A 26,266-nucleotide genomic window follows, 5' to 3' on the forward strand; every position below is an offset into this window, starting at 1 on the left:
ATAATCTACAAGTCCCAGCATGCAGCGCAAAGTGGTGCGCGTGGCAGCTGCGCGTTGAGATTCTTTCTACTACTACAACTAATAGAGAGCAAGCGAGGTATGTACACCTGTTTGAATTGTGCTTTTCGAAGGTATTTTTGCCCGTAGACTCTAATTTACACTTGCCTGATAATGTTGATTGATAATGTTGTTTCGCGTTGCTTTTTGTGTGCTTTTCCGCGCGTGTGTGTGACAGCCAGCTAGCCGGCTTCTTAGCATGTGCTAGCATTTTGAATTCTAATATTCCTGCTGTTATTCAGAATTCGGTTTAGGTGACGTTGGAATAGGGTTAACATAAAACTTGATTTGGTGTAGGAGACCAGCTTGCACGCGGAACTTTGCCCCCGGGCGGCTACCATGGAGCCTGCCTGGAGGCCTCAGGGCAGGGGGCGTGGCCGGAAGCCGGAAGCTGCTGGAGCAAGAGGCGGAAGCGGTGCAGGAAATCGCGCGGGAAGGGGAGGCTCCCCCAAGACGGTGGTCCCGCCCACTGTTGGGGGACACGCTCAGATCAAGGTATCTGATCCACTTCCTGACTCTTCCGGGCCGGCCAAGTTCGAGGAGATCCGAAAGTCCAACCAGGCCGCCGCGCGACGACTAATGGAGCGCCACACCAACTGCTCATCTGAGGATGATGATGATGATGATGAAGATGATGACGAAGAACACAAGGACGTCCGTGTCCTGGAGTCCACCTTCACCACGTACGCCAGTCATACCGGTGAGCTAGGTCACATGATCGTCGTCATGTGTGAACCAACTACCTATGTTTACATATAACAGGCACTTTTCATTTACACGCTTCATCTACATTTTCACCAACAGTTCACACCTTAACATAAATTTAATTGCTCATTTAATCGAATTTTAAATGAGATCACAATATTGGCTGCCACGATTAATGAAGCTGATTCTTGGCGATATTAACATTTAAAAAGCCGGCTACCAGAATTGTCAAATCAAGCACTTTGTCATCCAATTCAGGGGGCAATGTTTCCCACATGTTTGCATGACAACAGCCTCTGTTTTTCTCAACCTAATATTTACCAGTGTGAAATGGCATTGCGTTTCTCGCCACTTGACTACCTGTCAATTGAGACCCATTTTGAAAAATACGATTGGCCAAAAATTTTAATATATTCGGCTTGAAGTGCCCCAAAACTTACATTTTGACTGATAATGAATGAAAATTTGCTTCAAAGTAAATAATGTGCTTGGTTCTAAGTAGGCTTAGTTAGCTATGTTGCACTGTGTGCCAAGTTTTGCCATGTCTTGGCTCAATTTGTTTTTCGTTATTATTTACTTTTTATTTTAGTTTATGATTATTTTTAAGTACCAAGCCTTGTTTATATAATGCTTGTTTTCAAAAAAGGGCAATTAATAGAGATGTTTGTCCAAACATGATTAATCGTCGTGAGTAATAATCGTGATTTTCATATTGACCAAAATGTAAAAACGGACATGTCAAATATGCACAAATGAAACTACCTTTACGAAGTTCTCTGCACACAGCACCAACACACCACAGCAACAACACAGCATCATCTAAGTCAAAATACCCATAATTCCCCAAATATAAACCACTTTTTTCCCCTAATATAAAGGCAAAAGTATGGGTGTGTCCTACAAACTTGAAATGTTTTTTTTTTTTCGACACTATTCGAGGAAGATTGATCTGTCAGCCACATGAGCCGAGTTTTGACGCGCAGTTGTGCATTTTTATGTGGGCCATATTTTTACTTAGAATAATTATCGCAATGGTACAAGCGATAGAGCGGGCGTCAGTTGGCTGTTAGTACCTAGTGCTTGTTGCAGCTTGCAGCAGCTTGACTTAGCTAAGGTTGTTACGGCGTTATTTTTCGTTTAAAGAAGCAAGCAGACTGAACCACCATTCGAGTTCATCCCTTTTCATACATGGGAATATTACTAAAATGGAGAGGATCATGTAAAAGTTATGAGGTCTCCAGCTGATTCAATCGATTGTGGCAAGGTATGCCGTCTAGTTGGGCTATTTAGAGCACACGCAAAATGTATTAATTATTAATTTATTAATTGCGGTCTTTTGGCATAAACACACAAACCTAAACTCGGTTCAACACGGATGCTGCGCAACTTCGGGTATCCGAACTGTGTCGCGAGGAAAAAGAAAAACTACTACTCGGAGCGCATTCAACGTTACACTCCGGCAGCGTTCACTGAGCGCTCACAAAGTGGGAAATCTGAAATGCAACGCACAACTAAAATCTAAGTTACAGATATGAAGACAAGAAAATTTGAAAAGATGGGATGCACTGTTTTGCTCTAATTTTTACATTGTCGCCAAAGTGCTGATGCGTCTCATGCACAGTGTAACATAGAATTGTAACATAGAAAATACGAGAACTTGACCCCAAAATTAACACAGGAATGTCTTTTGGGGGGGAATCATGATAGTTACTGACAAAATGTTACTTTAGTTTTATTTATTTATTTTTTTTAACTGCTGAACATAGCTAAACACAAAATGGACCAACTCACAAAGAAATAGTTAGCAGCACTCGTAAACATGTCTTGCAACACACGAATCCGGTACTCTGCCACTTTTTTCCCTCAATTTCATGATTTAGCTCATTTTCAAATATTTATTTTTTTCTTTTTTTTTTTAAAAGAAGAATGAAACCGGTAGATCGGATATTTTGCCCACCCTTAATTTACAGCAAGTAGATGTGTGCGCCTCTGCCCCAAATCTCCCAAGAATGGGGCGTTTTCACAAACCGTAAACTGGACCCATCCGATCCGTTGCCGTTATGTGCAGACGGAGACGTGACGGGCCTGCAGAGAACGTCCCAGTATGTCAGCGAACTCTTCCAGTCCGGCGCGCTCACCTGCCTCATCTGCATCGCCTCGGTCAAGCGCACTCAGCCAGTGAGGGAGGGGGAGTGGTTGGGGTCGGGGTCGGAGACACGACGCCTCGCTGACATCCCGCCCCCCTCCAGGTGTGGAGCTGCTCGGGCTGCTTCTCGCTCTTCCATCTCCCGTGCATCCAAAAGTGGGCCAGGGACTCAGTCTTCCTGCTCTGCTCGGCCACGGACGAAGACTTCGGGCGCCAGCGGCATCCGTGGCCCTGGTGAGCCAAAAGGCGCCACTAGCGAATCGCGTCCTACTTTTTTTTGCCACGTCTGCCCCTTTCTCCCTTCGCAGCCCCAAGTGTCGTGCCGAGTACCCCCACGCCGCCACGCCCACCAGGTAATCTGCCGACCGGACCGGCGACGCGGCGGCGGCGGACGGGAAGTGATTGCGCGCCCCTGTCACCTTCAGGTACGTGTGTTACTGCGGGAAACTTGAGGACCCTCCGGCCGACCCCTGGTTAGCGCCTCACTCGTGTGGCGGCGTGTGTCACAAGGAGCTCAAGCCCTCCTGCGGACACTCGTGCCTTCTTTTGTGTCATCCCGGTAAAGACTCGCACGCGCGCGTCACGCTCTGTCTCGTGTCCTCAGCTGGACTTCATGTCTGTCCTCGTGTCCGCAGGTCCGTGCCCGCCGTGTCCCAAGATGGTGTCTGTTTCCTGCTTGTGCGGCAAAGCTAAACCCTTCCCCCGGCGCTGTAGCAACAAGGTGCTCACACGCACTCCGCTAATTATTTGGGGGATCCTGCACACTCCGTCACTGACTTATCAAATTTATTATTAGTAGTATTATCAGGGCGGGCTCGGTGGCGCTGTGAAAAGTTGGTCCACCTTGACCCGAGTTCAAATCTACCGCGCACCGGACTCCCTGTGTGGAGTTTGCATGTTCTCGCCGAGCCCACGTGGCTTCCTCCCATGCTTCCAAAAACATGCATGGCAGGTGTCTTGGACATGCTAAATTGTCCTCAGGTGCGATTGGGTGGGTAAATGATTGTCCGGCCAGATTGTCTTTGTAGTGTATTCGTTTGAACATGGGTTGAGAAGGATTTTCAAATGGTTGTATTTTGTTTTTGTTTACATTTGACACAATTTACCAACTTCAACCGAATCCGGTTTGTGCATTATACATGCTGCATTACAACATTAGTACTTAAAATGCAAAAAAAAGAAATAAAGTCAAAGGGTCATAGTTTTCGACCCCCCCCCCCCCCTTACAATTAGCTCTTATTCTTTTTTTCTCGTCTCAGGCCTGGTCATGCCAGCAGCTGTGTGGCAAGTTGTTGCCGTGCGGGCAACACGCGTGTTCCCAGCCGTGCCACTCCGGTATGCATGAAGGAAGCACCGGTGTCATTTTTTGACGTACCCTCACCCTGCCTGCGTGTTTTTCCCCAGAGTGTTCCCCCTGTCCCAGAGTCAGCCTTCAGAAGTGCGTGTGCGGCCTGCAAACATTGGAGAGACCTTGCGCCGGCCCCAAGTGGAAGTGCGACCGTGTAAGTAGCCGATGGAGCGTCCGTCTGCGGCAAAATGGCCGACGGCGTCATTGTGCCGTCTTTCAGGTGTGCGGCGCCACCCTAGCTTGCGGAAATCACACCTGCGAGCTGGTGTGCCACGACGGAGCTTGCCCGCCGTGTCCCCGCTCGCTCAGAAGATCCTGTCCCTGCGGCAAGACCAGTGAGATGCGCAAAACACACACGCGGGTGGGAACTAGGCATGGGCTGATAACAGTTTTGACTGGTGCTAAAAGGTGAACTTTTCGTTTATGTCATTAATACTGTCTGTCACCTGTCAAGAGTGGATTTTTTTTTTTTTAAGACAACAGAATTTGATTGGTTGCTAGCAGAGTTGACTCAACAAGCTAACTCTGACAATAATGACCGCAATTCCCCAAATATAAAACACGCTTTTTTCCCCAAATTAAGGACAAAAGTATGGGTGCGTCCTATACACTCTAACTTTTTTCTTTCTGTCTTTAATTCGACACCATTCCAAGATTTATCTGTCAAGCCGCATGAGTTGCGTTTTGACACGCGGATGTGCATTTTTATATCGGCTGTATTCTTGCTTCCGATAATCACCGTAACAGGACGAGCCACTTGGCGGAGGTCGGTTGGCTGGTAGCAGCAAGTGCCTGTTGCAGTTAACAGCAGCTCGTGTTGGCTGAGGTTGTTATGGCGTTATTTTCAATAAAAGAAGCCAGCGGACTGAACCACCGTCCGAGTCCATCCTTGTTCATACACAGGAATATTACTAAAACGGAGAGGATCATGTAGAACGTATGTCTCCAGCTTATTCAATTAAGAGTCTTTTCAACACAATCATGAATTTGGCGAATCACGGATGCTGCGAAACTTTTGAGTATTTATGGTACAGTGAACTCGAGACACCTCGCGAGGAAAAGCAAAAACAACTGCTTGGAGAGCATGATTGGATACATTTTTACCAATTGAAATCAATTCATGACGCTTAGAATGCTCTTTGTGATATTTTATCCTTTCGATCTTCCAAGACGATTCTTTAAACACGACGTTAAAATGGCTCGATGTTGTTGTTTTTTTTTTTTTTTAAATCGAAAACACATATTTGTGCTCATCCTACTCGAACCAACTTACAATCTGTATCATTTTAAAGGTTCCAAGTGATAAAGTTCAAAGTCATTTTGAAAAGATTGTTGGAGGATCTTTTCCAAATCGAGTGCGCAATTAAGTGAACATCTGTGCTAAGATCTTGGGGCCTTTCTGTCCTTTCCCCCTCTGTTGGTTATTTTCTTCTGTCTCTTGGATATTAAAAGGATCTTTTTTTGAAGTTTAGTTGCCTTGTATTTTTGCAAATGACAAAGAAACCTTCGAAATATCCATGAAATTTCTCGGTGCGCGTGTGGCAGAGTCGAGCCTGCCGTGCACGGAGGAAGTGTCGCCGTGCGGCGACACTTGCGAGCGCCCCCTGTCGTGCGGGAAACACACTTGCTCCATGAGGTGTCACCGTGGCAACTGTGACACCTGCCGACAGGTAAGCCCCCGCCCCCTCCCCCTATTGTACGTGCTTTTGCGTGCTGCCATTGACGCGTGCGCGGCGTGTCAGGAAGTGGAGAAGTCGTGCCGCTGCGGCAAATACCGGAAGCTGATGGCGTGTCACAAAGATTATTTGTGCGAGTCCAAATGTTCAAAAAGCAGAAGCTGCCAGAAGCATCCCTGCCGGAGGAAGGTGAGTCATCAGCATCGTGCGCGTGGCCGCCCTTTTCTAACGCCCCTCCCACTCCTGATTTGCTTGTCAGTGTTGCCCCGGCAACTGCCCCCCCTGCGACCAGATCTGCGCTCGGACTCTGGGATGCCGCAACCACAAATGTCCGTCTGTGTGTCACCAAGGTAACGCACCTTGACATTGATGTTTGCGCGCGCACGGCCTGATGGGTCTTCTTCTTCACGGGCCACCAGGAAGTTGTTACCCGTGCCCGGAGACGGTGGACGTGCGTTGCTCGTGCGGCGCCACCAGCCTGACGGTGCCGTGCGGGCGCGAGCGCAGCACCAAGCCTCCTCGCTGCAAGGAGCTCTGCAGGTGAGGTGGACATGGTTGACACCCACACATCCACTTGTCCTTTATGAAGGTTTCTGGAGTACATGACTGGAAGTCTTGAGAGCGGTAAACGTAGAAGCGTCATCACAATGATTTTAATAATAATTTACTGCCTAATATGGCACAACGTCTTCTTTTTAGCACTCGGCATCTAGTGCAATCTAGTGCAACCTGTTGAGCCTGGAAGGGGGCTCCTCCCATCTGCGGTCCCTTAGGTTTCTTATGTTCCCCAGATGGGCTTTTTGAGCTTTTCCTTTCCCATCTGGTGTCCTTGTTCAGGGGATTCTGTAGTGTATTTATCATGTTCTCTATGACTTCTTTTTCACCTCTGAAGCCCTTTGAGACCACTGGAAAGAAGGAGAACGAAAGAAGGAAGTGAAGTCAAATCAGTATTTTGTGGGCCGCGTAAAATGATGTGGCGGGCTGGATCTGCCCCCCCGGGCCTTGAGTTTGACACCTGTGATATTTAGGTGTGCCTTATAGTGTGGAAAATACAGCACTAATAATATATATATATTTTTTTATTATTTATTAGGAAGTCAATTTCGGATTTCAAAAAGATGCAAGTGCAATCCATTCAAATTATTCTGCCTAAAAAATGAATTGATATACGTAACAAATGGCGTTATATCTTGGAAGGATGTGGAATATTTGCAGTTCACTTAAATGTATGAAAACTTTCAACCTAAACTCTCGAACTCAGCAGTCTCATCGTATCGAGTCATAATCCTATTGAGTCGAACCAAATGGAATGGTTCCAAACCGCCTCACTGACTGCACATCAAAAATGCCATTCAATCTTTTTTTTTTGTGGCGAGTTGCACACCCGTGACACTTGGCGTTTTGGTTGATTTCCGTCTATTAAAAATCCTTTTTATTTTGTGAGGCGAAATGTTTGGTTTTTTTTGGTTTTCAGTATGTCTGATGTTGTGGCAGGTCGCCGCCTTCCTGCCACCACCCAGCCCGAGAGCGCCACCGCTGCCACCCGGGGCCCTGCCCGCCCTGCACGCAGGCCTGCGGGCAGCCTCTGGCGGGCTGTTCGCACGCCTGCCCGCGCCCGTGCCACGACAGCGTCCTGCTCAAGTCCCCGCAGGTAGAGCCCGCCTCATCGCCCGGGTGGATTTGTGTGTTCCTTGTGTTTCATGAGTGTGCCGTGCCGTGCCTTAGGTGCAGTTGGCCGGCCCATGGGAGCAGCCGTCGGAGCCGGCGTTTGTCACCAAGGCCCTGCCCTGCCCCCCTTGTCAAGTGCCCATACCCGTGTAGGACACACACACCAATACACACATTGTGCTCACCAGGCGTGGCCCGATAGCTAGCTTAAAGGTTTATCGTGACGTTAAAAAGTTCAATAACCGCAAATACCGAATATCACCTAAAGAACGAATCCAATTTTAATCACGATATTGGCTGCCATGATTAATTCAGATGATCCTCTGCGATATTAACACTTGAAAAGCTGGCTGCAGTACCTGTGAAATCAAGCACTTTGTCAGTCTACCACCAGGGGGCAATGTTCCCCACATGTTTGCAGAACAAAAGTGTCTGCTTTTCTCACCCTCATATTATTTACTGGGGATGGGACGAGATCTCACGCGACGATATCTCGCGAGACCGAACGCCACGAGCAAGCCACAAGATTCATTTCCTTTCGGTGCTCCGTTTTGCTTGTGTCCCTGCGTCCGTGACGCATGATTTCCGCCGGGGGACGCGCACATTGGAATCTACGCATCCTTTATTTGTTTATTTTATTTAAACATCAAAATATGAATCATTGTCCATCTACTCTTTTATTCAACAAAACTTGACGACTTACAAATATAATTAACAAGTTTGTCAGTCATTTTGTCCTTAAAGGCGGAGGGAGGCTACCCTCTTGTCCACTGGGGTAAACCATGTGGGAGCTATGAGGTTTTTTATTTTATTCTTATTTTATTTTTGTTTTTGCATATAAACTTTTATGCAAGCGTTGACCTGACTGCCTCTTGTGTTGCAGCGCCTGTTTCGGAGAACACGAGGTAAGCACGCTCGCCTCTGCGAGTGGCGAATGCGGCAATGAGCACACGGCGCCCTGTTTCAGGTGAGCGCTGTTCCATGCAGCCGCCGGGGCCGCTTCTCCTGCAAGAGGCCGTGCGGGCGAGCGCTGCCCTGTGGTAACCACGCCTGCGCCATGGAGTGCCACCCGCTGGACGACGCCAATAAGGTAAAAGGGCGGTGACGCGGCCGCCATCTTGAATGTGTCAGATAGCTTCTCGAAGACAGCCTTTTCAGTGCAGAAGCCCTTTCCATACGGAGGACCGAAAGTGACAAAATTATGAAAAAATGTACCATTAAATAAAATTCTCTTTAAAGGTTTCATTAATTCAATATTTAATTAAATAAATCAATGTTGCATTAAATCAATGTCGCAAATGTTAGTTAATTGAATGACCAATTATTTAAAAATATTTACTTAATATGCATGATATAAACATGGGGTTTTCAATATGTCCAATTCTGACAATGCAGTGGACCCCCGGTTTACGACATCCCTTTTGTTCCCCCTTCACGCCATTTTTTCGCCTTACGACACAAAAACAGCAACTTCTCAAACATGGCTCACTCCGCGCTCATACGTCCATACACCCATCACTGCTTACGTCACTAGAATGCTGATCTGCCATCGGTCGGCGACACAGACTCACTAAGATGCTGGTCTGCTATTGTCATGGTAAAAATTGCGGCATGCTCAAGACTGGATCCCGCCTGGGTGCTTAAAATAATGTATTTATCATGCATTTTAGTACTTAATTTCAAACTTGAATGACTCAGCCATGGGTCCCAAGATTGCTAGTGATGTTAAAGAGAGAAGTAAGAGGATGATTAGTATGGTAACGAAGCCGGAGATAATCAAGAAATATGAAGAAGGCTAAGATAGCATAGCCTAGGCTAGAGTACCCTCACTAGGGAATAGGGCCATAACAAGCTTATCACATCACTCAAAAGTAAATAAATCCTTTATATCTTTTTTTATTTATGTTATTGAATTGTATATATGTATATTATATATAACCAGCACTTACTGAACTATTTTGTTGCCACTTTTTAACATGTATATACAGTTTTGATTTTTACCTGGGGTTTGAATGCATTAGTCAATTAACATAGGTTTGGATTGCCCGCCATACTGAAAATTAGGGTTAGTGTTACAGTGGGTCTTGGGCCCCGCTGTAGTTCCAATTTAGAATTTTTGTTTCGGAGTCTCAACACACAATTTTTTATCGCATCCTGTTCGCGGGTTTCCATTGAAAGTATTCTTGCAAAAATCGGGGGAAATACATGATAAAACATTGAATTTTCATTGCGTTCCAAATTGACTATATTTTCAATTTTTTAATGGCAGTAAATGAGCCCGACATGGGCTTAATTTGACACTGATAGGGTGTAGTTCTCGACCTCCCGTTTGCAAGCATTTAGAAGGGACGGCAGCGTGGCACTTTGAAAGTCATCATGTTTTGACAAACTATGCAATATTTTAGCTTTCTGGTGGTTTTTGTATGCTTTTTCTTTATCACATCAAAAACATCTAAAAGCCCGAGTTGGGTCCAGATTCCCCCCAGGAATTAAACGCCACAATGAGCGTTAAGTAAGGATTGCAGCAATTTTTTTTAGCTCAGATGACAGTTGGAACGTTAACGGTGGGCGTTCTAGTGCGGCGAATGCGAGGAGGGCTGCTCCAAGCCACGCCCGGCCCTTTGCCCGCACACCTGCCCGCTGCCCTGTCACCGTGGTCACTGCCCGCCGTGCCGCCAGATGATCCGGCAGCGCTGCCACTGCAAGATGAGCGCCCTTTACGTGGAGTGCACGTGAGCGCACGCGCCATGCAGCAACACACTCTAAAACCCTGCGACTTGTCGTGATGATGTCATCATTGCGCAACAGGAAGATGACGGCGGCCGACGAGGAGACCAAGGTATCCTTGGGCTCGTGCAAGAACCAGTGTCCCAAAGAGGTAAGGACACCCCCCCAGGAAGTAGACCCACCCGCTAAACACTCGCTCGTGTGTTTTTCTCGTTTTGTGCGTAGTTGAGCTGCGGCCATCGCTGCAAGCAGGTGTGCCACCCGGGGCCGTGTAAGGTCGAATGTCACCAAAAGGTCAAGCTTCGATGTCCCTGCAAGAGGATTAAGAAGGTAGAGATTTGCCGGCGTGTTCCGCCAACCTCTGTCCGCCTCGTCACACCTTTGTTGTCTAATATAGGAGTTGGCGTGCGCGCTATCGCCCGCGCGTCTTCTCCAATGCGACAACACTTGCCTGGAGCAACAGAGGAAAGTCAGCCAGGTGAGCGCGTGCACACACTGTTTTTTTTTTTTTTTTTTTTTTTTTTCTATCACTGTAGGCAAACATACATGTTTTTGCTGGTCCGTCATTCGTCAGAGCCCAACCCCCTTTCTGTCTGCCCGTCATTTTTTCCAGCCAGCCAAAATTGTAATCTTCTGTCCGTAAGTCCATCGAAGTATTTTTGCCTAACCTTCCGCCACCACAGGAGGGCGAATTTGATCTTTTTTTTTTTTCCTTTTCCGTCATTTGTCAGGCATTGGTCTACATCTCTGCACTCACATCAGTTCTTTTTGGTACTCAGCCCTAAAGTTAACACCTTGTCTGTGGTTTCACACTTACACTGCAATTGAACCGCAACACAGTAATATAAGTGTGACATGATAATAAAGCCGGCTACACAGCCGCGTTTGTTAGCCCACATTTGAGGAATGTAGGGGACAAGAGTGCAATTCATAATCACGTCCACTGGATGGCATTATCATGCTTTCCATGACAGTCAAATGATGAATGTCAGTTCTCATTTATAACTGCCTGCCCTACTATAAAAGACAGTTTCATTAACATTTATCTAAATATCATGTGTCACGTACACTACAAGTAAAACAAGGTGAGGTTGGATTTAAAAAAAAAAGGCCTTAAGGAATTGAAATACGTCTATCATGACAAAACTTCTATCTTGCATTTCCTGGCCAAGAGCCAATCAGAGAAAGAATGCATTTTTTTTTTCCATTCCCAAAATTCTCTTGTCAGCAAGAATCCTGAAACTGGGACTGTGAAAGGGAGCAATTAGAACAACAAATAAGATGGACATATGGAGGACCTCTGACATAACATCATTCAGACGATTATGACGTTTTTTTTTGTTTTTTTATTACCATTCCCATCTTTTGTCAGTCTGTTTGCAAAACGGGCGTGCGGCGGACTGACGGACAGTCCGTCAGTGCTGATGAAGTGCCCACCTCTGATTGTGGGGAGCATTCCGTTGGCATAATGCATTTCCTAGCCCCTAAATTTAAGCTTCACAACAGATTGCCATTGCACACAATATTCTGTGAGCCTTGAAAGATGAGTGAAAAGGCCAAATGCAGCGGCACTCTAGAAGTTGCCTTTTCCGATAACGCTTGGCACTGGAAGTTAACGGGCCGCATATGGCCCCCGGGCCGTAGTTTGCCCACACCTGCTCTAAACATAACAAATTGCCATTCAAACTTCCACTCTAAAAGCAAGTCTCAAGCCTCACAAAGAACTCGCAACTTGTGGGGGTCACTCCAAATCCCACAAGTTCAAGAGTCCTCACAAAGAGTCAAATCTGGAACTTGGTCCCCACTATGTCGTAAAAACAAACACACACACACACACACACCGCGTGCAATAACGTCACTATAAGTTGTCAGAGCCGCAAATGCATGCTTTGCGTTTAGCTCAAGGAGGCGGAGCAGAAGGCGGCCGAGGAAGAGGAACAACGGCGACATCAGGTGAGGAGGAGGAAGACGAAGAAAAAAAAAGTGACCACTAACTACTGGCGCACGCGCCCAGGAGGAGCTGGAGGCCTTCAGCAAGCGGCGGGCAGGGCGGCGCGCCAAGAAGCGGGACCGGCGGGACGAGGACGACCAAGAGGACGGCGGTCGGCTGGGGCGCTGGCGCAGGTGCGCCGCCCTCCTCCTCGTCCCGCTGGGCGGCGCCGCGCTGTCGCTCGCAGTCTACTTGCTGCTGAGCGGCCCTCGGGATGGCGTTCGGATGGCGTCATGAGATGCGCGCTCGTGCCGTGTTGGAAATTGCGAGCGAAAAATAAAAAGCCACGCCCCTGTTGATGATGTCACCTGAGTCCATGTGCGTCTGTGTTTTAAAATGACATTCCGTCGCGGGCACGCGCGCTTCACGTCCAGGCGCGGCCGCGTGGCGAGAGGCGGAACGAGAGAGAGAGAGAAAGGGTCGGCTAAGAGGGGGCGGGCCCAACAGCTGCTGTGTCCGGGCGGCAGCTGCGGCCGCACTTCATTTGGCGGGAGGCGGCGGAGGAAAAAGGTCATGTGCTCCTGGCCTCGCGTCACCTTCAGCGCGGGAACGGACACGGTGAGTGCGCGTGCCTGCGTACGTGCGCCCGTCCCCCCCACGTGGTTTAAGAGACGCGTGGAAACAACCGGAAGTAGCGAAGAAATCTATCGGCTTCTTTCTGACCTGATAATTGCCTCACGTGACTTTTGAGACTCGTCTAGCTCCGCCCCTCGTTTTTACGTCATCGTCTAGGGCAGCGTTGAGCAAAGTAAGGCCGGGGGGCACCCAGCATTTTTTTCTCGTCAAGAATGCATAGATGTACTGTTGATTTTTGTCAAGCACTTTTAGCATTTATTTTTCCAAAGAATTTGTATTTTGTATAACCTTTGTAACATAGACATTAGGAACTAAGAGAAGACAAACGTTTAAAATCTATGCATCATCTATGCAGTGGTTCAGTGAATCGATGCAGAAAAAAAAAAATAAACAGACAAAAAGACATTTTACCGTAGATCACAAAACAAGCGCATTAAAAATGCATTCCTTCAATATATTAAATATAAAATGTAATATTATTGTTAAATATAATAATTAAATATCCATACATATTAAATGTGAACTGGTTTGTTGCAACAATTGCTTCATTGACTTTGCGAATATATTCTTTTAATTGTTCGATTATTAGTTGCAATGTTTTTATTGTATTATAATATTAAAAGTGTAAATTAATATTGTATTTCACTACATAACTGTTCAAGTAAATAAAACATGACAACAATACTATTATTTGAAATAACCATTGTAGGTTTATGAAAAAAAAACATTTACTGTATTTATGCAGATTAAAAATGCATTATTTTTTATTAAATATATATGTATATATATAAACGGATTTATTAGCAAGTACAATTTCTTCATTGTGTATTTAGCAATTTGTTCTTTGACTTTGCAAATATATATTCTTTCATTGTTGGTACATTAATTACAATGTTTTTATTTGTCGTAATGAAAAGTAAAAAACATATTTCAGGACTTAAATAAATAAAACATGACAAAAATATTGTATTACTCGAAATGCTCTTGTGGAATTATAAAGCAAATCATTAAACTCAATTTACAGGTTTAAATCAGTTACTTTTATTAAATATATGTTCACTGATTTGTTGCCAATATAAAAAATGTCTTACTTCTGTGTGTTTGGTTCTGTTATTATTTTATTCGTTTGTCTATTAATGACATTTTTTCAATTTATTCTGTATTTTTTTATTTCACTGCAAAATGGCTTGGGTAAATAAGAAAATATGACATTATAATACTATTAAAAATGCAAATGATTTTAACTATGATGATGATATAATAATAATAATGTATTACAATAATGAAATAATGTTATATATATTAAAATATCATTATATAATAATATAGTATTACATAGATCTTAGTTTCGTGTTGTTGTGTTGACGCATGTGTTGTTTTTTTTGCGGCACTCCGGCAGGTGAGCGAAAGCGTGATGGGCGAGGAGCCGAGTCCTCGCAAGACGCGGACGTCCGGCCGCCTCCGCCTGTTTTGCGTCCTCCTCCCCGTGGCCGTCCTGCTGGGCGCCGTCTTGCTCGTGCTGGCCCTCGCCGGTATTTGCACACACGTACACACACACACACACACGCCTCTGTAGGTCCCTGTGACATGTTGCTTGCACACAAAGAGTGCGTGTGTGAGGGGTCGTCATGACAACCAGGGGTTGCGGGCCAATCCTGAGTCGAATTAAGCGTGGAGGAATGTCAAATATTTGCAAGAGTCCTAAAACATCTTGCCACCTTTTCGGCTCCGCGGTCCGGTTCCTTGTTTTCTTTCAAGCCGCGTTTCAAGCCTTTGCTTTAGCGGCGTCCGACCTTGAAACGACTTTGAAAGGCGGAAAGTGTGCCCGGGCTCCGGCAGCCCCCTTTCTTTCCCGGATGATTGTTATTATTAGCCGACATGTGAGAGCGCGCGAGCGAGCGAGACGTGTAAGTGGGGTCGCCATGGTAACCAGATCCTCCCACACTATTCATAGACGCGCACGCCTGCGTGTTTCGAGCCATCCAATCGAGCGCCAAGTTGTGAAAGGTTTTGTGTCGGCTCCTCAGGTGTGATTGGTGGGCGAGCGGCGGGCTCCGGGCCCCTCCCATCTCCCGAGCCCGTGGCCGACAGGGAGCCCGGTTTCCGTGGGAACAGCACAAGCCCCTCCCCCCCGACGCAGGCGTCATCTCAGGTCCCGCCCGCGCCGCCGTTCACCACGCCCGCGGATATGCTGACCTCCGTCTCCTCGCTGAGCTCCGCCTGGCTGACGGGCGCCACGACTGCGCCGGATGCAGGTCGGCGTGCGTGTTTGTGTTGACGTTTCATCGGTCATGCTGCAGCAACACATGTAGACGGACAATCCAACAAAACAGGCAGGCATATATCCTTGATCCTCTGCGAAGAGCTGATAGCATAACTGCGGCTTCCCTTTCTTCCACTGCCAAATCTGTTTGCAGTGTATGGTTTTTCACTGCCCCCTAGTGGTCCATGAGCACACACCGCGCACGCAAAGCCCATTGAATGAAAGCACTGAAACGATTGACTTTTCTTCGCTCCGCTTCGAGCTTCTCGGCTTTTTTTGAGCCTCCCGAGCCGACTTAAAATTGGAGCTTCCAATTTGAGTTAAATATTAGATTCGCCCTTCTCGAGTCTAGGTTTTCTCGTTTAACTCTCTCAGTGCCATGGACGAGAATTTTCCTCATGTAAACACTTAGTTTGTGTGGTACCTCTACTTACGAAATCAATTGGTTCCGAAAGTCATTTCGTCACATGAATCTTTTATAAGTTGAGACGATTTTTACATGTAAAAAGCCCAATGCGTTCCAAGGGTTTTGCCCTTTCAATGAATAATATTAATAAATGATAAAATGCATCAAAATGGTAACAAACACATGGCAGAACTACATTAGTGTATAATCATCCAAACATATCCTGTAAGGAAAAACGAAAAAAAAAAAGAAACGCTTCTAAACCCTTTAAATTAATCATATTAACTGTAGTAGTTGACAATATGAATGCAGTTCGCTTGTTTGCCTTGAAATGGTCCTGGTGTGTTAGTGATGGGTGCAGAGAAAGCCATCTTTTTAGGTTTAGTTTGTAGGAATTATTTACAAGTCCACATGAGCAATAATATTGATTATTTGGATTATTTTGAGCATGTAAGTTTGAGCTTAGTTGGGGGTCATGCCAAGTGCTTCCTGTGTGATGTCATTGCTAAAGTGCTAACGACGTGCTAACAACTCTATCATCAGACACGACAGCCCAAAGTGCTGTGTTAAATATGTATTTCGATGTGACTGTACAACGTTAGCTGTAGCTAACGTCAATTTTATATCTCATATTACTGTAAATGCCAATAATGTTGCCTTTTGTATCTGGGATTTTCTCTGCTTACTAGAGACAATATTTTTACGCCGAGGCGTTGTGAAACCTGCGTTTTTCGTAACAAGAGGCATAAGTACAATATATAGAGGTACCACTGTATCGAGTGCAGCGCATTATAATGCGCATAGAATAGAAGCTACAGTAGTGGCTGGGCTTGCGTTATGCATCCATTAGATGGAGCTGCGCTAAAGGGAATTTCAACAAGACAATCAGATAAGTCAGTCAAACTTTTCAATCAGAAATGAAGAATATAGATGATGCGCGCAAAGTATTATTTAAGAATGGGTAAAAAATTCCTCTGCGCACGTGTACGTGCGCGCGTTATTGCAGTCCCACTCTTCAGAGGTGTCGCTGCAATGCCTCTTGTCGTCGCACCAAAACATCCCATGCACGCACTGGTGATTGTTGGGCGCCACTCCGCTATCTATGCATTCTGCTAAAGCAGTGCTTGACAAATAGTGGGTGGCCCCCCCCCCAGGGGGGTGTGAAGTGATGCCAGAGGGGACGCAGATGAAAAGACTTTGCTTTTGTCATGTGAGGTGTCATTGCAATAGAATAAGAATTTTGTTTTTTAATATTTTAATCATTTAAAACCACTCCGATGCACTTGGTTATTTTTTTCACTTTTAGACGAATCTGTAACTCGTATAAACGCCGTAAAAAATTGAACAGTTGTTATGTTAGGTATGCTTTGGGTATCCAAATTTTAAAGACAGCAATCTTATTTATAGTCAGTGCGTCACGTGGGGGGAGGGGGGGGGGTGGCAAAATCTAATTGAGAAGCACTGCGCTAACGGTCAAGGACCTGTCTAAAAAGTGGGAATCGGGTCCATATTTCCCTCGTGTAAAATGTGCACAGGTGCTTGTCAGCCACTGGCGGAACCTCAGTGTCACATGTTGCCGTACAACCAAACATGGCTGTCATCCGGCGCCGCCGTGGTGAAGAGCTCGGAGGTGGACATGTTGCTCAGGTGAGGGTGGGCGGAGGCGGGCGGGGGCGCGCCTTCCGGAGGAGTGACGCGGCGTGCGCGTCAGGTTCTTCAGCTACCTGAGCCGACTGTCCTGCTACAAGCACATCATGTTGTTCGGCTGCTCCCTGGCCCTGCCGCAGTGTTTCCATGACGACGGCGGCGGAGACCAGGATGGCCGCGCCCGGCGCAGGTAACCGGCCGCCCCGCGGAGGCTCCGCCCGCCGCACCTCCAAATTCGGTCTCCGCCTGTGGCCCGCAGGTGGGTGGCGCTGCCATGCGCGTCCTTCTGCGAGGCGGCTCGGGAAGGTTGCGAGCCCGTACTGCAGATGTTCAACGCTTCCTGGCCCGACTTCCTGCGTTGCTCGCAGTTCAGCCGGCCCGCCTCAACGTCCGGCGCGACCCCCGCCTGCTACGCTCCCCGACAAGCCGTGGGCAAACCCTGTGAGTCTCAACTCTGTTTTTTTTTTTCAGGCGAGGGTCGCAAATAGGGCAGGGCGGGACAGGACGCGACTGGACAAGACATTGTGCGGTCCCATTTTGCTTGTAGGTCATCCGCTGCCCTGTGATTGGCTCACCATTTATTTCATTCAATTCCAGACATACGTTTACCGATTGTTTTCGTTTTGTCGTTTTCTTTCTAACCCCAGTTTTTCATGTGATTGGCTACTCTAAGTTCTAAAATTGACAGGTACTAAATGAATTAAGCATTAAAGTAATTGATTACTTTCTAACAGGGCTGTCAAAGTCATTTTTATGGTGGGCCACATTGTAGTTCTACTTTCTGTCAGAGGGCTGCAATGACCGTCAAGTCCAAAATTTTCATTGTGTTCCTCACACACTTACCTAAGTTTTGAGAATAGAAACATTTTGATTAATTCATCTCAATTCAGGGTAGTGTTTGTGTTGTTTTGTCTCCCTCTTCAGGCGTTTTTGAATAATTGTTCTAAATTCCAACGAGTGTTTGCGTTATTTTGTCTCCCTCTTCAGGCGTTTTTGAATAGTTGTTTTAAATTCCAGATAGTGTTTGTGTTGTTTTTTTATCGCCCTTCAGGGGTTTTCGAATAATTATTCAAAATTCTGGCTCGTGATTTTGTGGTTTTGTCTCCCTCTTCAGGCATTATTGAGTAATTCAGATAACCGGTCCACGAACAAAATCTCATGAACCGTGGTCCATGAGCCTTGAATTTGACACCTGTGAATTAAGCATATTTTCTGTTCTTGTCACACGCTCCCCTGCGATTGGCCGACAGCGTCGTGCGGCGGGAAGGAGGACTTCCTGTGCGCCACCGGCATCTGCGTCCCTCACAAGCTGCTGTGCAACGGCCACAACGACTGCGACGACTGGAGCGACGAGGCGCACTGCGGTGAGCGAGGCGAGACGCTCGCTCGCCGAGGCCACGCCGCATCACGCCGCGCTATAGTGTGTCCAGACGGGCAGTTCCGCTGCTCGACGGGCCGCTGTCTGCCGCCGCACCTGCGCTGCGATGGCTACGACGACTGCGGGGACCTCAGCGATGAGCTCCAATGCGGTGAGGACGCGTCCGTTGCCCGTAGCGTTTTTGGGACCCCGATACGCGGCCGTGCAGGATGGGACAACTTTTTCAGTACCATGAACGAGAATCGTCGTCTTAGATGAATAAGAAAATGATCATCTTTTTTTACGGAGGGTTGCTAACACCCTTGAGTAGTGCTTATCTAATATTAAGCTAATTGAGCACTGTAGTGATAACTGTGACCATTGGAGGCAGTGTTGCCACACACAACTTCACAACTTTCATGAATCTCTCCTTTGGAATCGTGGATCTGATCCTTTGAATTTGTGGATCTGAATATGCAAATGAAGATGATATCACGCCAAGCTACCAGGCAAAGTCAGTGGATCCGCGTGTCATTCGCAATTTAACGAATGGCCAAATTCGACGCGAACCGAACGCAAAACGGAAGCTTTCAATAGCTCATCAGGCTTGGAGCTTTAGGATAATGTAGGCGCGGTTTTTGTAATGCCCAAATGATGCTTTTTGTGGGCCATTTAGGGCAAATTCTTGGAAAACGGTGTAATTCTGGGGCTTCTGTAACAGCTAGCGACCTCTGCTGGCAGAAAGACTTGAGAATTAAGTAGAAACTATTCAAATGTAGATAACAAAAAACATTTGTTATTTCCCTTGATTTGAAGTCATAATTAGCTTTTTAAAATGCTGCGGTGGGCCAGATCAGGCCCCCGGGCCCTCAGTTTGACACCTGTGGCTTAAGGGGTGTTTCGCTCTTCAAATTCGAAACTGGTAAGGAGCATCAGGTTTTTACGTCTGGCAAAATGTGCTTTCAGTGTGCGAGGCGGCGCGGGAGCATCGCTGCGGCGACGGCCGTTGCATCTCCCGGGACTGGCTATGCGACGGCGACCACGACTGCGCCGACAAGAGCGATGAGCTCAATTGCTGTGAGTTGCCGTGGCGACCGCCTGCGAGTTCATTTTACAGTGGTACCCGTGCCCACTAATGAGACCATAGGTCTCAATAGGACACTATTACACAATTGGACAATGGGTGGGGGTTTTTTTTCGCACCGATGTTTACTGTGCGCTTATACTTTCTTTCCTCGTTTCATTTGCACTTTCCACTGACAATTTACGCCGCAGAACTAACAAACATCAAATTGGCATTAGCTAGGCTGACATTGTACATATTTACATAAAAACGCATTTGTAACATCCCAACTTGGGCTATCGCGTCTGACGGTCGTGTTGTTAGCACGTCGTTTAGCAGTGACATCACGCAGTAAACACTTGGCATGACCCCAAACTAAACTTAAGTAAACGTACACGCTCAAAATAACCCATGAATCAATAGTTTTGCAATTTTTTATTTTGAAATGTAAACAACCAGACACACAAAAAAAAGACCCCCAGTGCGAAGCTAGCCAATAACGAATGCTAACAAGAAGTTTGCGTTGGCAGCGTGTCGGAGCCAGGGCCTGTGGGAGTGCGCCAACGGCCAGTGCATCCCTCCGGCCTTCCGCTGCGACGGCGAGGACGACTGCAAAGACGGCAGCGACGAGGAGCTGTGCACGCGGCGCCAGCGTGAGACGCGCCTGCCCGCACGCCACCTTTGAGCGTGTGCGCGTCACTCTACGTGTGTGTGTTGCAGCGCACGCTACCTGCTCCCCTGCCCAACCCGGCTGCCCGCCTGCTTCCTGTGACGCGCGGCGCCACAACTGCAGTAAGACTCACACAAATGCACTCGCAGAAAAAAAAGACGTATGCGTGTTTAAATCCTGGGGGAAATTTGGACCCAATTTTGGCTTTTCGATGTTTTTGATGGATCAAAGGAAAATTATACCAAAATAACACACGGAGGACTAAAATGTTGCATTGTGAAAACATGTCGACTTTCAATATGCCATGCTGCTGCCTTTTCTAAATGCTTGCAAACGGGAGGTGGAGAGAGGGGTACACGGTATAGGTTTCAAATTTAGCCCATGTCGGGCTCATTTACTGCCAGTCATAATTGGAAATATTGTCCACTTTGGGCATATTGAAAAGCAATGTTTTATCATGCATTTCCCACAATTTTCTCATTCATCCTTATAACGGCAACTCACGAACGGGACGAAGACAACTTGAAAATCTTTAGCCAGAATTTTGAAGTCGTTCTTAGCATTTTGCGTGCCATGTAAAATGATGTGGCGGGCCGGATCTGGCCCTTAGGTCTCGAGTTTAACACCTGTGTCTCCAATAATTGATTACATTAAGTAATCAATTTCTCGAATGCATGAAGTGACTGGTTACTTGAATCAAGTTCTGAAAGTAATCGAATACTTTGTGTAATCATTTACTTGAATGTATGAAGTGATTCGTTAATAGTGAATTGCCTCAATACATTTATTCAAAGTACTAAATTACTTGAGGCAATCACTCTAAACATTTAAGTGATTGATTACCTGGGAGTAATCAATTACTTGAATGTCTAATGTAATTATGAATGCTGAATTGCCTAAAATATCGATTACATTGAGTAATCGATTACACGAGTGGTTAAAGTAATCCATTACTTTAGCATTGACCTCATTTAGTACCAGCCATTTTTCGACACTCCATGCTCCAAACTCTGAAAAAAGTCAAATGTATCATAAACGAACACCTTGGATGGAATGCTTGACTGCCATGCTCCGCCTCCGTCAGCCGAGTGCGAGCCAATCAGCTTGGAGCTGTGCATGAACCTGCCCTACAAGCACACGCGCTTCCCCAACCTGCTGGGTCACGTGTCGCAGCGCGAGACCTCCGTGTCGTGGGAGGCCTCGCTCTTCCCGGCGCTGGTTCAGACGGGCTGCTACCAATACCTCATGTTCTACGCCTGCACGCTGCTGGTCCCCAAGTGCGACCCCATCAGCCGTGCCGCCGTGCCGCCCTGCAAGTGAGAGCCCGCCCCCTGGCGATGCCTTGAGTCGGCGTGATGGCGATGATGACAACAACCAGCGCGATGACGACGAGGACGAGGACGAGGACGATGACGACAATGATGATGACGATGAAGACGGAAACGACGACAACGATGACGACGACGATGAGGACGACACTGTAGACGACAATGATGATGACGACGACGACGACGACGATGATGATGACGACAGTGACGACGACGATGACGGCGAAGACGAAGATGCAAACGACGACAACAATGACGACGGCGAGACAACGATGACGACGACAACGTAGACGCTGATGATGACGATGATGACGAAGACGACGATGATGACGACAGCGATGATGATGACGACAATGACGAATACGAAGATGAAACGACGACAACGATGACGACGACGAGACAATGATGACGATGACGACGGTGATGACGATGACGACAATGACAGTGGAGACGGAAACGAAAAAACGGTGACGACGACGATGACAACGAAGGCGACGACGACGACGGCGACGATGACAATGGTGACGACAACGACGACAATGACGGCGAAGACGAAGACAAAAACGACGACAACGATGACGACAACGAAGACGACAAACGACGACAACGATGACGACGACGATGACGACGGGCCGTATCGATGACGACGCCGAACAATAATGACGACGATGAGGATGACGACGAGACGACGGCGAAGGCGAAGACTGAAACGACGATGGCGACAACGACGCCGATGATGACGACGCCGATGATGACGAAGACCGCAACAGCGATGATGACGGCTAAGACGAAGACGGAAACGACGATGACGACGAGCCGTATCGATGACGACGACGAGGATGACGACGGGGCGACGACGAGGACGACGGCGATGACGACGACGCCAAAAATGATGACAATGACGACGATGCCGACGGTACGCCGGTGACGCCGACGAGTATGGCGATTATGGCCTCTCCGCCGTCAGGTCCCTGTGTCGCACGGCCAAGGAGAAGTGCGAGTCAGTGCTGGGCATCGTGGGACTGCAGTGGCCCGACGACTCGGACTGCGCTCGCTTTCCCGAAGCGGGCGGGGACTCCCCTTGCCTCCTTCCCGAGGCCGACGCGGACGGTGCGTGCCGGCGGCGCACGCGGGCGCGAGACCCGGGGCTTCGCTCACATCCGTTTGGTGTTTGCGCCGTCGCCGCGGCAACAGAGTGCTCCCCTAGCCACTTCAAGTGCGGCTCGGGACGCTGCGTCCTGGCCAGTAAGCGCTGCGACGGTCTAGCCGACTGCGACGACCGCACCGATGAGGATCATTGCGGTGAGATGGCTTCCGCCGCCGCGCCGCGCCGCGCGACCTTGGCAACCGGGCTGCGCTGACGCGTCCTCACGTGCGCCCGGCAGGCTGCGCTGAGCGCGCACTGTGGGAGTGTCCGGGCAGCGGCGTGTGCATCGAGGCCGACATGATCTGCGACGGATTCCCAGACTGCCCCCTGCTGGCCGATGAGCTCAACTGCTGTGAGTTCCGTCCCGCCTGTGGCTTCATATCACTTGATGCCGACCCTTAAACACCAAGTTCAGCTTCGCCCTTCTCGCTCCCTGACTTTTAAAATGTGGGCTTCCCGAGTTGAAGGCAACATGTGCGTTTGTCGCGTTAGCGGCATGCGGGGATAACGAGGTGGCGTGCAACAATCACCAGTGCGTGCACAGGACGCTGTGGTGCGACGGCAAGAGGCACTGCAGCGACGCCTCGGACGAGTGGGACTGCGGTAACGCACGTGCGCGCGCGTCCACGAGCACACGTGCGCAGTAACTGGAACGTCTTGTGTTTTCATTACAAAGTGTCCCTGAGCCCATCGTCGGGTTCCGCGTTGATCGTGCAGAGGACGGGCGAGCGCTACCAGGTATGCGCCGACGAGTGGAACCAACGGCTGAGCCGACTGACCTGTGAGCAGCTGGGACTAGGGTAAGGTCAGTAGCACACACACACGTGCACACGTGCACACGCGCGGGGGACGCAGCCAACTCCATCACCGTGTCCCCGCCTCCCCCGCAGGGTCCCCGCCTCCGTTTCAGCCGCGCCTCAGCAGGAAGGACCTCCGGGCCGCCGGCGCTGGTTGCACGTTCACCCCCAGTGGGCGGGGCGTCCCGGCTCACCTCTGCAGGGGCGTCTCGAGAAGAGGAGGTGTGTTCCTCTCTTTCTGTCTGTTTTGGTACTTGGTGGGGACCGCGTTCTGTCTTTTGCTGTCTTTTGGGGACCTCTTGCACCTGTTAAAGTATGGCTTGGAATTGGAGTCTGCTTACCATAAGTGTTAGGGCTAGGACCTAGCTCTAACCCTCAGCGGAAACAGATGACCTAGCCGCTAGGTAAAGTTAAGGTTAGGGACTAGGAAGTTCATTATGTCAATGGGATGTCCTCACTATGGAAGGAAAACCCCCATGGGTGGTCTGTGTTGGTGTGCATGTTCCTTTGTTTTTTTTCACTTGGTGGGGACCAAATTCCGGGTTTGATTGTCTTTGTGGTGACCTCTTGCACTTGTGAGGCCCATTTTGGTATAGCTTCAGAACTCTTTTTGAGGGTCAAGACCTGCTTTTTAGTGTAAGTTTGAGTTTGAGATTTCTTGAGGTCAGGGTTAGGTTAGGGGCCAGAGGCAGCGCCAAAAACCTCAGCGGATAAACGGAATCAGTTCCAATACATCATTATTTCGGCCCATGCGGCCCGGTACCATTGGATCCCCGGACCAGTACCGGGCGGCGGACCGTAGGTTGTGGACCTCTGTTCTAGTGTATGCATGAGCAAATGTGTTGAAAAGAAAAAGTTATTTGGGGAGGGTGGGCACGCGGCACAGATAGTGGCTAACCATGCTAACGTTAAAATGACACTTCATGTTTGATTTGTGACCGCACGTTTGCGTGTTTGTGCGTGGCAGCCACTCGTGCCATTCGGGCAAGGGCGTGGCCCTGGTCTGCGTCAGAGACGGTAAGAGTCCGCGGCGCCAGTCCCGCTGGCTGGGGCCGCCGCCCGCTTCACCTTTCTGCATGTGTGACGGGCAGACTGCGGCCTGCGCCCGGCGATGACGGCGGCGCCGGGAGGGAGGCGCAAGAGGATCCTGGGAGGGCGGGTGGCCCGCCGGGGGGCGTGGCCCTGGCAGTGCTCGCTGCAGAGTGGCCAGAGCGGCCACGTGTGCGGCTGCGTCCTCATCGGCGCCAAGTGGGCCCTGACCGTGGCGCACTGCTTCGAGGGGTGAGACACGCCCGCCGCTGGCCTTCTGAACAATCTTTTTTCTTTTTAACGGCAATGCACGCCGTGCGGAAATGTAACTTGTGACCCGCCAGAGTAATCGTACAAATAGTGGTGATACATCCGCTACAATATATAGCTGCTCGCAATGAAGAAGTGCTTTGCCGTCAGAATGGATGCACCGCTCGCAATGAAACAATGTCTACTATGAAGGTTGCTGTCTCAAACTCTGCCGTTGAAAGGACAGCCCTGACCAGCCTGTTCAAGCTTAACCGCAGACAGTAAAGGGACCTAGATACATTTCCCACATCCGGTTCTTACACACTTTTGGGGGATGTGGTCTCACTGAGGAATGCAGGTGTTTGCATGCGTGTGTGTGTGTGTGTGTGTGTGTGTGTGTGTGTGTGTGTGTGTGTGTGTGTGTGTGTGTGTGTGCGTGGGGTTGGTGTCTTCAAAAGTCCTTTATTTTTTTGAAGGGGTAGGAAGTCAAAGAGACATCAATCCCGATGGACAGCTTCTTCTGTCCATCGGCTGGCCTTTTGTTCACCGTCGGATGGTAATTCTCTGTTGGAGGAAGCCTTTTTTTTGCTTATTTTGGAGTACAACCAGTCTCAATGTCTCCAGGGCCAATAATATTCCTGCTTTTACAGAACCTCACGTCGTGTCCGTTTTCATTAGAATAGCACGGTTTCATGAACACAGTATTTTATTGATACATTGCATTTCTAAAAACACATATTTCCATGAACAGATATCACTTCACTTGTTATAGATTTGCCGCACTAAGCAAACCACGTTGTAGCCATTGAGTCATGCTGAATGCCGCGGGCCGCCCTTTGAGCTACCTTGTAAGTTTTAGTTGACAAGTTGAGATCTTAGGCTGTCCAACTTGGCGGCGTAGGCGGGAGAAGGCCCACCTGTGGAAGGTCCTCCTGGGTCTCAGCAACTTGGACCATCCGGGCGTGCACAGTCAGAGGCGCGGCGTACGGGCCATCACTGTGCACCCGCGCTACAACCGTGCCGTAGTGGACTACGACATCAGCGTGGTGGAATTGGACTCGGAGGTGAGTCGTCCATGCGGCGCGGGTGAGGGCAGCGTCGGCGCGGCCACTGAGGCGTTGCGGGATCACGTTCTTTCTGGTCTACCCCAGGTGGAGGAGACGGCATGGGTGCGGCCCGTGTGTCTGCCGGGACCCAATCAGATCCCCGCCCCGGACTCCTACTGCTACATCACTGGATGGGGTCACATGGGCAACAGGAGTAAGTATGCACACCGTTACCTGCCTCTACGTCTATTGTCCTAGCTTCAAGGCTCCAGTTCACGGGTTCTTGCTAGCAAATCTAGCTAGTCAAGTTCAGGTTCCCGCTTTTGAGTTGAGCTTTCCAGGTTGAAAAATTGAACTTTTTTGGCCGGGGC

The 26,266-nt window shown here is 48.4% G+C and overlaps 2 protein-coding genes across 9 annotated transcripts in view; both read left to right on the forward strand.

Annotated features, from left to right (window-relative positions):
- On the forward strand, positions 1 to 12,629 carry nfxl1 (nuclear transcription factor, X-box binding-like 1). Its single transcript, XM_088413704.1, has 24 exons — positions 1 to 97; positions 355 to 757; positions 2,831 to 2,940; positions 3,012 to 3,142; positions 3,217 to 3,261; positions 3,334 to 3,467; positions 3,544 to 3,629; positions 4,168 to 4,243; positions 4,313 to 4,410; positions 4,477 to 4,591; positions 5,802 to 5,926; positions 5,999 to 6,121; positions 6,192 to 6,282; positions 6,352 to 6,472; positions 7,427 to 7,583; positions 7,658 to 7,749; positions 8,484 to 8,505; positions 8,568 to 8,690; positions 10,178 to 10,332; positions 10,409 to 10,478; positions 10,553 to 10,657; positions 10,725 to 10,805; positions 12,227 to 12,280; positions 12,342 to 12,629. Exons 2-24 carry the CDS (start codon positions 397 to 399, stop codon positions 12,552 to 12,554), a joined length of 2,688 nt encoding a protein of 895 aa, XP_088269830.1. The 5' UTR covers positions 1 to 97; positions 355 to 396; the 3' UTR covers positions 12,555 to 12,629.
- Positions 12,624 to 26,266, forward strand: part of corin (corin, serine peptidase) — a 16,814-nt gene continuing 3,171 nt past the window's right edge. The window contains exons 1-22 of one of the 8 annotated variants that reach the window (XM_088413636.1): positions 12,624 to 12,875; positions 14,293 to 14,425; positions 14,921 to 15,148; positions 17,098 to 17,209; positions 17,274 to 17,399; positions 17,469 to 17,650; positions 18,460 to 18,573; positions 18,631 to 18,738; positions 19,533 to 19,643; positions 20,160 to 20,282; positions 20,350 to 20,421; positions 21,384 to 21,615; positions 22,595 to 22,737; positions 22,822 to 22,929; positions 23,013 to 23,126; positions 23,267 to 23,377; positions 23,451 to 23,574; positions 23,665 to 23,793; positions 24,539 to 24,588; positions 24,663 to 24,852; positions 25,751 to 25,913; positions 26,001 to 26,109. In XM_088413636.1, the coding sequence (XP_088269762.1) occupies positions 12,654 to 12,875; positions 14,293 to 14,425; positions 14,921 to 15,148; positions 17,098 to 17,209; positions 17,274 to 17,399; positions 17,469 to 17,650; positions 18,460 to 18,573; positions 18,631 to 18,738; positions 19,533 to 19,643; positions 20,160 to 20,282; positions 20,350 to 20,421; positions 21,384 to 21,615; positions 22,595 to 22,737; positions 22,822 to 22,929; positions 23,013 to 23,126; positions 23,267 to 23,377; positions 23,451 to 23,574; positions 23,665 to 23,793; positions 24,539 to 24,588; positions 24,663 to 24,852; positions 25,751 to 25,913; positions 26,001 to 26,109 (3,004 nt within the window). In that variant the 5' untranslated portion in view covers positions 12,624 to 12,653. Of the gene's footprint in view, positions 12,876 to 14,292; positions 14,426 to 14,920; positions 15,149 to 17,097; positions 17,210 to 17,273; positions 17,400 to 17,468; positions 17,753 to 18,459; positions 18,574 to 18,630; positions 18,739 to 19,532; positions 19,644 to 20,159; positions 20,422 to 21,383; positions 21,616 to 22,594; positions 22,738 to 22,821; positions 22,930 to 23,012; positions 23,127 to 23,266; positions 23,378 to 23,450; positions 23,575 to 23,664; positions 23,794 to 24,538; positions 24,589 to 24,662; positions 24,853 to 25,750; positions 25,914 to 26,000; positions 26,110 to 26,266 lie in introns of those variants that run through there. The other 7 variants (XM_088413654.1, XM_088413679.1, XM_088413645.1 and 4 more) reach the window with 7 other exon arrangements.

The sequence above is a fragment of the Hippichthys cyanospilos genome, chromosome 1 (genome assembly GCF_059441005.1).
Source record: "Hippichthys cyanospilos isolate Australia breed blue-spotted pipefish chromosome 1, RoL_Hcya_1.0, whole genome shotgun sequence".
Classification (NCBI taxonomy): Eukaryota; Metazoa; Chordata; class Actinopteri; order Syngnathiformes; family Syngnathidae; genus Hippichthys; species Hippichthys cyanospilos.

Excerpts from the sequence above, each read along its gene's own strand:
- nfxl1 (XM_088413704.1), top strand. The coding sequence starts at position 397 with ATGGAGCCTGCCTGGAGGCCTCAGGGCAGGGGGCGTGGCCGGAAGCCG. Across the intron at positions 3,262-3,333 it reads CACGCCGCCACGCCCACCAG|GTACGTGTGTTACTGCGGGA; the intron begins GTAATCTGCCGA and ends TGTCACCTTCAG. Across the intron at positions 8,691-10,177 it reads CGCTGGACGACGCCAATAAG|TGCGGCGAATGCGAGGAGGG; the intron begins GTAAAAGGGCGG and ends TGGGCGTTCTAG.